General features: G+C 30.9%; 1 protein-coding gene across 1 annotated transcript; it reads left to right on the top strand.

The window, feature by feature from the left end:
• The first annotated feature begins 402 nt into the window (after nucleotides 1–402).
• LOC114381512 (stearoyl-[acyl-carrier-protein] 9-desaturase 6, chloroplastic-like) lies at nucleotides 403–3,129 on the top strand. The gene is made up of 2 exons (XM_028340787.1): nucleotides 403–1,204; nucleotides 2,369–3,129. Exons 1-2 carry the CDS (start codon nucleotides 635–637, stop codon nucleotides 2,933–2,935), a joined length of 1,137 nt encoding a protein of 378 aa, XP_028196588.1. The 5' UTR covers nucleotides 403–634; the 3' UTR covers nucleotides 2,936–3,129.
• The last annotated feature ends 7,892 nt before the right edge of the window (nucleotides 3,130–11,021 follow it).

Below are 11,021 nucleotides of genomic sequence, written 5' to 3'. Positions count from 1 at the left end.
TGACTATTTCTATTTTTATTTCTCATAATATGTTGCTAGTTAATAAATAGGACGTTAAAATATTATTAAGAATGATGACAGAGGTGTAAAAAATAATAATAAAAAAAGACAAAGGTATGGCAGATGAAGTGATAAAAAATAAAAAGAAAGATTAACTAATGTACATAAAATATAAGAGAAAAAAAATAAGAAAAAAAATTAAAATTATAGTATTATATTAAGTGTCAAAATGAACATTTTTCTCAAAAACTATACTGTTCTTTAATTTCTCTTCATACATATAAAAACAAAAGGTTATGTCTGTGTATAATAAATATTATATATTTTTTATTTCTAAATAGTTAACGTTTTTTTCTTTCTAAAAAAGTATAATGTTGAAAAATGGGCTAACAAATTCAAAGAAACACGTAAAAATAATATTATTAAACCCCTTAAAGGTCACCGTTGAAAATGATACTATTATTAACCAGAAGAGAGTTCTCTCTGACGTAGGCACAAAAAGGAAATACTAAAACAAAACAAAAGAGTGGTGTGGTTAATCACTGGTCACGCCACACCTACAAATATCTTCCATCTCATTCACATTTCTTCGATATGCATCCCCACAAGTCACAACACAGCCTCAAAATAAACCATGCAGATACAAACCCTCCCACTTGCATCCCCGGCTCCAAGAATCACCCGGCACCACTTTCCGCGGCCACCGAAATGCGCAGTTACCGCCACACCGCCGCCATTGAAGGAGAGGAGAAACCACTCAATGCCGCCGGAAAAGATAGAGATTTTCAAGTCCCTGGAGGGATGGGCCTCACAGCGGGTCTTACCGCTGCTGAAGCCCGTGGAGCAATGCTGGCAGCCCCAGAAGTTCCTCCCTGACTCGACCCTACCCTTCGATGAGTTCATCGAAGCGGTGAGGTCGCTTCGCCACCGCACCAAGGAGCTATCTGACGAGTACTTCTTAGTGCTGGTGGGTGACATGGTCACGGAAGAAGCGCTTCCCACTTACCAGACCATAATGAGTGGCCTGGATGGGGTGGGAGACAAGTGCGGATCAAACCCAAGCCCGTGGGCCGTGTGGACCCGGGCCTGGTCCGCGGAGGAAAACAGACACGGGGATTTGCTCAGAACTTATTTGTATCTTTCTGGTCGTGTTGACATGAAGATGATCGAGAGGACTATCCACAACCTCATAGCAGCTGGCATGGTCAGTTTACAACTATACATTAGACAACGCTTTCTTTTTTACGTCAATTTTTACAGTTAAGACAAAGACAGAAATAAAGAAACTTTTTTCAGTACTTCTAGAATTTTAGTCTTTTTTGATACCACATGTCAATTGACGATGGTACTTTCACGATGATCAAACTTGTGAAATGGAAATCACGTTTGTGTTTTATTAAAGTGTATATAATTGTTATATTAATGTTTGAAATTAAAGAAATTTCAAATTAATTCATGATATTTCATTTAAGTTTTCGAAGTTATTCATTTATAATAGCCAATAAGGAGGGTGAGGAATACACTCTTCCTAACACATACTCTCGAAATTTATTAAAGAATATAAATTTAGGAGAGAATTATTATGTAAATATGATGAGACCCTCAAAAATTTATAATATTCAATAAATTTTAACTAACAATAAAATTATTAAATGAGATATGGATCCACAAAATTTATAATTTTTAATAAGTTTCAATTAATAATAAAGGGTGTCTTAAAAGAATGTGTTAAAAAGTATATTAATAGTATTTCTCTTATTATTATTCTATTATTTAATCAATAGGAATCGAAGGAGATGAGTTGTTTTATTTAAAATTATTTGTTAAAAAATACTCATTTTTTTAAAAAAATAATTTTCTGTTTTTAATATGCCAGTCTAAATTTCTTTTACTTAAAAAATAATTTTCTTATTTAGTTTGAGAAGCAAATCTTGTATGTTTATTAAATAAGCATTTTTTAAAAGTTTTTTATTTAAAAAAAAGCTTATTTTAAAATTAAACAAATATATAATATGAGAAAATTTATAGTAATTCACACATTTTATTTAACACCGTTAGACCTCATGGTTAATCTTTAAATATACATTAATATTATCATTTTAAGCATTAAGATTATCATTAATTTAAGTCATACAATATTATCATTATTTTTAAGTCATACATTTGTTTGAATTCTAGACTAATATGATTAACAAATTGTATTTTCATGAATTTATTTAAAATTCTCTTAATTTTAAGGATTGATACGATAACATTATACATTTGTAAAGACTAAACTAATCGCTTACTCAAAAAATCAACTTGAACATTATAATTTTTCTTTTACGAAATTAAATATCCTATTTGTTTTGTTTGAATTGGATCATAGGACCCTGGTTTCGAGAACAACCCGTATTTGGGGTTTGTGTATACTTCATTCCAAGAGCGAGCGACGTTCGTGTCCCACGGCAACACAGCTCGGCTTGCGAAGGAGGGTGGTGATCCAGTGCTGGCGTGCATATGCGGGACCATCGCAGCGGACGAGAAGCGGCACGAGAATGCGTACTCAAGAATCGTCGAGAAGCTTCTAGAAGTGGATCCCACCGGGGCAATGTTGGCCATAGGAACCACGATGGAGAAGAAGATCACGATGCCGGCGCACCTTATGTACGATGGGGAGGACCCCAGGCTATTCGAGCACTACTCCACGGTGGCGCAGCGAATGGGCGTTTACACGGCCAAAGACTACGCGGACATCTTGGAGTTTCTGATCGGACGGTGGAGATTGGAGAAGCTGGAAGGTTTGACGGCTGAGGGAAAGAGGGCGCAGGATTTTGTGTGTGGGTTAGCACCGAGGATTAGGAAGTTGCAAGAGCGTGCTGATGAGCGAGCGCGTAAGATGAAGCCTCATGGAGTTAAGTTTAGCTGGATCTTCAATAAAGAGCTGCATTTGTGAAATTTGAGTTGAGAGAGGACTTAATGAAATTTACTTATTGTGACAGAGTTTAGTTGGTGGGTTACTTAGATTGGTGTAATACAAATTGTTTCATAGTGTGACAGTGAGTTTAGCACTTATAATTAATAAGTCGGAATGAACAATTAAAATGGATTGATGCCTGGTTGTTGTAATAAATCATACATTTTATTCAATTAATTATTTATGAAAGACCTTTAATATATTTAAATCAAATTAAAAAAATATATAAAAAATTGTAATAAATCATACATTTTATTCAATTAATTAAACACCTTGATCGATGCATGGTGTTGTTATAGTGGATACAAAACTAGTAGGACTATATTGATGTGTAACGTTTGGCTTGTGAGTGAGGTTTATAAGAACCATGACCCGATGGCACATGCTACTTAATTTGGGACAGTGGAACTGGAGAGTGGGGAATAATGAGAATCCGACATAATTTGTGGTAGTGAGAGTGAGTTGTGTAGGTGGTAGTTGTGCCAATAATATGTACGAATGAACAATTAAATTGGATTGATGCCTGGTTGTTCCAGTGGATGAAAAGACGATAAATGAATCTCGGCATCTTACATGAATTAAGAAAACGTCCAGTGACACAGAAATATTAAAGGCAGAGATAAAGTAATAAATATAGGAAGTGATATATATTTATGATATAAAAGAGGAATGATATAAATCACTTTTTATATACACATATTTCTTTTTTTATAATATTATAAATTATATAATATTTATACTGTTCTTTTTTTATATTAGATAACATACTGAGTATCAATCAAATATTTCTAGTGTAAAAAGAGAATGTAAGATAAATATAAAAAAATCAAATGCAAAATAATTTTAATTTGAATTGAGATGGAAAATTGGTGGAATTACTGCTGTGTAACGTATGTCTTGCATTGAATTTGATGATGTTCGTTTTAAGTTGTGTTTTTAACAAACGACGTATGCTGGTCGGGGATATGGTTAGGCTGGTGTGATGGGGTACGGTGGTTCGACTACTGAATATTGATGGTGAAATTTTTTGGAGACAGTTATGAGGTAACGATGATAACTTAAAAATAGTACTCCAATATTGTGAACCAAGATATTTTTAAGCTGAAAGTCTTACTGAAGTACAAAAATTCATTTAAGAAATTAACTTTTTTTAATATATATTTTTCTATACACATAAGTTAAGATCAAACTTATAATAAAAAATAAAATTATTTATCAATTATGTCACAGCATTATGAAATATTATTTAGATAAAATTATTAGACTTAATTTTTAGGTTTAGTGTTACTTTTTTACTCTCATTTTTTTGACAAATTTTATTCCTATCTAGAGTGGAAATAAGTCAGGTTGTTTCATAAGAGCTTATGACCTACATCAAGCTAAACCAATTAAATTAAACTTTTGTTTCAAAAAATAAATTAGATCAATAGTTTAATTAAAAACTATTTAACTAAAAAGGTCATATATTAAGTCATTCAAAAATCATTTTAAGTCTGACAAATTGACCTATTTAAAATAACATAAATAAATATTTATTTTATCTTTTTAAATGTTAAACATGTCCATCTATATAAAAAAGTTAAACTAAAAATTATAATTAATTTTATTAAAATATAAATTTATGTTTTATTTAAAAGTTTTATTATAAATTAATTTTAAATAAGTTACTATATATGAATGCTATATTACACCTTAAAAATATATTTACACTAATAAATAAGTTAAATTCGTTTTTCATGTAGCTTACATAAATATTTTGTCATCTATCTTGTTAATAAATCCTTAAACAAATTTATAGGTCATATTTTTTAAAAGGACATTTCACATGTAAATAAGTTAGACTCAAATTATATACTTTTAACTAAGGATGGACTTTTGTTATAAAAAAAAATAAAAATCTAAGGTCAAGCTCAAGTCTAACAGTATCTAGCTTGAGCCGACCTATTTTTACCCTTATCTCCAACAAATTATAAAATTACACTTGTACATTTTTACCTCTAACTTTTATTAAAAAAAAGCTTATAAATTTTACTTTCCATCATTTATCTGTTAATTGACTAACAGAAAGCTGACCTTTAATTTCATGTTTACATAAACAAAAAAATTGGAGAGTAAAATTTGTAAATAAAAAGTTGAGGGTACAATTAAAAAAAATTATAAAATTTGAAGTAAAATAAACTAATAAATACTTAATTTTTGCATTTTTTTCTTAATAAATTTTTATTTTGTATTAAATCTCTAATAAAATAATAAATTTATTTTTTATCCTTTGATATTTTATTTTAGTCCCACATAAAATTTGTTAAGTTTTAGGGACTAAAATAATATTAAGAGTCAAAAATAAAATTATTATTTTATTATAAACTCAATGTAAAATAAAAATTTATTAAAAAATAAACTTAAAAATTAAATATTTATTAGAAATAGAAAATATATTTAAACTTACATAAAATCAAAGTTTAGATTTTAGGAAGACATGACCTTTTACAAACTTTGAAAAAAACACTAATATCAACGAGGATTTACAGTGAGTTTTTCATATCACGTGTAGATTGGAAAATTTTCAAAATCGAATTCAAGTGGTATAGCTAATGTTAAGTGAAAGACTTGATCACTAGATGTTTAAACCTTTATCGGCTAATTTTTTTTTTATTAATCTTTATTGGCTAATTTGATCTTCCTTTTATTCGAACTTAGCTCCTACACAAGAAGGAAACTAGTGTTACCACTAAGCCAATGTTCGTTTGATGATAACTTCTAACAAGTTTAATATGTACATATCATGTATTGCGAGATAAGAACTAGCAAACAATGATATAATTTAAAAAGAGAATTTTTTTATAGTATATTATTAATTTGGATAGTTGAACACATAAAACGGAAAAATAAATTTTATAGTATAACGTTATTTTGGATAGTTAAACTATTATTTTGCTAATATTTCAAATTTGAAGTATAAATTTATCAATCAAATTATGTTAGTTATATATACTGGTTTAAGCAAGGGCAATTAGTGACCTACCGTCTCGATCAAGTCGATGAATAGACCAATTTTCATAACATTGATGTAAAAACTTAAATATTAAAATAAAGCCTCAAATGAAATATTAAAATTCATACATTTAATAATGTGATATACTTAACAAGTTTTTGTAAATTCCTACCATGAATAAATGACTTATCACAATCATTAATTGTTGTCATCACTACCATTATTACATTGTATTTGAGGCCACCACCATATTTGCATTTTTGTGGCCACCACCATTTCTTTTATTGTTGCTGTTACCATCGTAATCATTATCATTTTCACTACTATTATTGCTTTTGACACAACCACTATTGTTATATTCACCGGCAACAACATTATCGTTTTGGTTGTTGCCACCACCAATGTTGTGTTCGTCAGTATCATTATCGTTGCTACCACAATTGTTTGAGGTAGTGAAGGATCTGAGAAGAAAAGTGAAGGATGGAGCTTGAAGGAAGACAAGAGAGAAAAGAGTGATAAGAAAAAGAATTTAAAGGGTAGAGGTGTAGAGATTGCGACGTGAATAAATTAATATTAAAACATTTATTATATTTTAATATATAATTAAAAACTTAAATATTTTTTCATTCATGTAATTATGTAAATATGTCATTTTTTGTTTTAGTTTTTATAAATTATGTTTATTTTTTAATAAAAAGACTCATCAAATTACAAAATTACAAAATCATGAGTGAGACTCATTAAATAAAAAGTGAGACTTGTCTAATAATAAAAAGTTTTTTAATAGTCTAATAAAAAATATAGTGCTAGGATTTCTCAATTAGATATATGCCATAAACATAGTAGTTTAACAATACAAAAACACTTATTCTATATATGACTAGTTTTGAGGGTTGATCGAATTGATCTAGTAACTAATTGGTTCCCAATTGAATTATTGACCTGTATGGTTTGAGCAACATGGTGTTATTATGTTGGTAAGTTTTTTTGAAAGATTATGTTAGTAAGTTGAATCTTAAAGATAATGAAAAAGATATTGAAGATTTAGAAAATTACTAAAATAAGATAACAAATTAAAAAAGGACAAAACCAAACTTTGAATTTTATGGCGACTAAAATTTAACTTTTTGAATTTTATATAGGATTGAAATCAAACTTAAATTTTATAGAATCTAAAACCAAACATTAAAAAATTTAGGAACAGAAAAACCACTTGACACATTGTAGTCATGTGAGTAATGTAGATGATACTTCACTTAAAAGTTAAAATTGTCTGGTGAATAATATTATGACTTAATTGTAAAATTCATTTTTCTATTTTTTTATTTTATTAAATTGGTCATTCTGTTGTTTAATTCATTATTTGAGCAGTCTTATATTTTAAAATTTACTATCTTAATCCCAAGAGCTGATTTTAACTATTTACTGTTAAATTTTAAACGTTTAAAAATGTGACAAATATTTTCTTAAAAAATAAGAACTTATATAAATATACATATTCTAATTTATGTGAAAATAGAATTTAATATTATATTTTAAAAGATAATATATAAGATTATAAAAATATAATAAATTAAAAAAGAATAAAATTTGAAATTTTAACTATTTTTGCATAAAACTTATATTAATACTATGTTTTGCATCAAATATTCAAATGATTACTTGGGTGTAGTGATAAAGGAGTGTGCTTCTTACTTTAAGGATCATGATTTGACTTTTCCTTGAAGTATTTTTTTAAAGTTATTTTTTAAGAAAATATTGGTCAACTTTCTATTCTAGTCAACGTTTAAAATTTAACAGTAAACGGTTAGTCAACGGTTAAAATCAGCTCTGAGACTAAGATAATGAATTTTGAAATATATGAAAACTTAAATAGCGAATTAAAAAATAAGGAGACCGATTTAGTGAAATGGATAAAATAGGGGACAAATTTTGCAATTAAGCCTAATATTATTGATGTGAAACTACATTAGCCGTGTCAACGTTAAGTTGACAGAGTTAAACATTTGGAAAAAAAACAACACATTTTGTATGTTAAAGCAACTTTAACAGTAGTCATGGAAGCACCTTTTGTTGGCTTGTCAAAGCAATCTACCATTGTAGTAGTGCACAAAATGAAGTCAACCAAAGCTTTTAGGTTTAAAAATAATATAAAAAAAAGGCTTAATTAAGTTTTTCATACCTAGAATATAGACTATTTTCATATTACTATCTAACATTCACCTTTTTTTCAACCAAGTACGTGAAAATTTTTTACATTTTATTTTATTACTCGCCATTAGTCTCTTTCCTTTAAGTGATGATTTGACAGACGGAGTGTCATGTCATCATGCCTTATCACTAAACACATAGGCAGAGGTGGCCATGTCATTATTTATTATTATTTTTTAATTAAAACAAATCAAGTCCAACCCTTTTTCCCCTTCTGGCATTGTCCCCTGCTCCTTCCGCAACCTCCCAGCCCAATTCTTCCCCACCTACAACACCATCGACATAAGAGAAAATAGGAATACGTGAAAGTGAGCATTGATGATAATTCTTTTTGGTCGTGGGATGTTGTTTGGGTCGTGTTTGGGGGATTTGGATGGAGGTGGCGAGCGTGGAGTTGTGCATGATGATGTGGTGGTGGCTAGGTCGCTGTTGTTGTGTGCGCACAGAGGTGGATCTGGGTGGTCATGGTGCGCACGCGCGATGACTGGGCTTGGACGCGAGTTGCTGCATCTCTATCACACCACCTTCCTCGACACAGTTGATTCCACTTGTGTTGTTGATAATCTTGTTGATGATTTTGTTGTTGTTATCATTGTCGATTAAGAGAGAAGATGGATCAATGGGGTGAGTTGAGTTGTTTTCTGTTGGTGGCGTGGGGTGGGTTGTTTTCAATTGGATAAAGGAAAGAAGGGGTTGGGTCGTGGTGGTCGACGACAATGGTGCATTGGAATGGTTGGCGGTGGTGGCAAGGTGGTGGTTGTTTCCATTGGAGAAAGGGAAGAAGGCAAAAAAGGGAAGAAAGTGATGATGTGGCACTGAGGTATCCATGACAAGGTGTGATGACGTGACACTCCATCTGCCACGTTATCACTTAACAGAAGGGGACTAATGGCGGGTACTAAAATGAAACATAAAAATTTTTCAAGTACTAGGTTGAAAAAAAATAAATCTTAGGTAGTAATTTGAAAATGACCTATATTTCAGGTATGAAAAACTTAATTAAGCAAAAAAAATTGATCATTAAAATATTTTTGTAATTTTAAACTTTAATTAATTTATATATTTATAAATAAGTTATTAATAAAATATAATAATGTAAGCTTTTTGTGGAGTCCATTAGAAGGACCTAAAGAGACTTGTTCCATTGTAAATATTTAGTGCTTAGAGGTGCTTGTAATAGTAGAAATGAGTGATATGTACATCTTGAACCAATTGGAAGCACCCAAGGAGGGTTGCGCTATTGTGGATGCTCTTAAGGAACTAAAGTATGATAATTTTTTTTAGAGAGATTAAGACTATGCTTGATAAAACTAGCTGATAAGCTAACTTAAAGCTTATGAGCTAGATGATAAGCTAACTTAAAGCTTATGAGCTAGCTGATTTAATTTAAAGTGTTTGATAAGACTAAATGATAAATGTCAAATGATGTAAAAAGACATATTTAATTGTTTTTACCTTTGAATTTATTTCTTATAACTTATATTCTTAAAAAGTGAGATATTAATTGTTGGCTTAATATACTTTTTAGTGGTATTTAGAACCGAACTAATAAAAAATGATCCAAAAAACCAATAACTGATCAAAACCAAAGTGTCTTTGGATTTTTTGGTTTTTTATATTTAGTGATTTGAGTGGTTCGATTTTTCAGTTTGAAGCTGCGAAACCGGTCCAACCCAAACCAAACTATAGGGGCGTGTATAGTAAACCTAAAATTAAAATAGCGAGTACATTGTGTATGTAGTGCTTCTCTTCTCTTTTGCGCTTGGCACACTCTCTGTAACGACCCGCCTCGTCGCTACGATATCAACACTCTAATATGCGATAATTTCAATTTTTATAAAAAGAACTTCCTTAATTTACTTATGAAAATAGAGGTAATTTTGTCTCGACATACATTCATCCAACAACATGCCATTACTTAACTGAATATATAATTATATAAGAACAGTAACTCGGTACACGTCATACACACAATGGAAATTAAATCTGTTCATAAATATAATTAAAATCCAAGTTTTACATCTTTAACTCAACAAAATAAAACTTAAAAAAACCAACTACAGAGGAGTTGATTACAAAACACAACTCTCTCCCAAAATAATGCCAACGTCATTATGTCGGCTCAGCGGCTCTTTACCAGAATCTTACTCCCAGCACCCTGCCACTGTCATTTTGCTCCCATGAACAATGTTCGCGATCATCACAGGTATCAACCACACGATACAAAATTTCAAGGGTGAGTTCATTATAAAAAGAACCAATACCAAATCCAAATAACAACAATTAGCAAGAAACATAGGTAAACATTATGAGCTTACACAACATTCATTATTCAACGCTCACATCCAACAATTATTCATTATCCACATTCAACATTCACTCATCATCCATATTCAACAATTTATCATCATCCACCCATGGATCCAATCAAGACTGCACAAAATGATGCATGCACCTGACTTAACACTCAGATGCAATGTGGTACGTACCAACAACCAAATCTCAGGAAATAGCCTAAGTGTGTCCACACGACACTCTCACTTAGGGAACCATGTAGAGTTCGTCGAGACCACCCGGTTGTGCATGTAACTGCCCCCCCATAGGTGATCAGCCTGGGGGCCCAAAGGAGTTTCCTACCAAGTGACAAGCCCCCTCAATACAAAGTACACTCTGCCACAACTACTCTATTTCCTGTGTCGTATGAGCTATGAACATGGCCAAAAGTAAGTGCCAAAGACCATGTACCAATTAAAGCGCCTAAGCATCCCCTCAGAAATGCTTAGATTCTCTAACCACGCTTGTCACCCACGTCTAGACCATTCGACAAGGTCAGTGCACTCTACCCCCCATGACATACACTAC

This window comes from Glycine soja, chromosome 13, assembly GCF_004193775.1.
Source record: "Glycine soja cultivar W05 chromosome 13, ASM419377v2, whole genome shotgun sequence".
In the NCBI taxonomy this organism is placed as follows: Eukaryota; Viridiplantae; Streptophyta; class Magnoliopsida; order Fabales; family Fabaceae; genus Glycine; species Glycine soja.
This window is presented reverse-complemented; position numbering and strand designations above follow the sequence as displayed.

Coding starts and splice junctions, on each gene's coding strand:
- LOC114381512 (XM_028340787.1), top strand. CDS start 635: ATGCAGATACAAACCCTCCCACTTGCATCCCCGGCTCCAAGAATCACC. Junction 1,205..2,368: donor ACCTCATAGCAGCTGGCATG/GTCAGTTTACAA, acceptor ATTGGATCATAG/GACCCTGGTTTCGAGAACAA.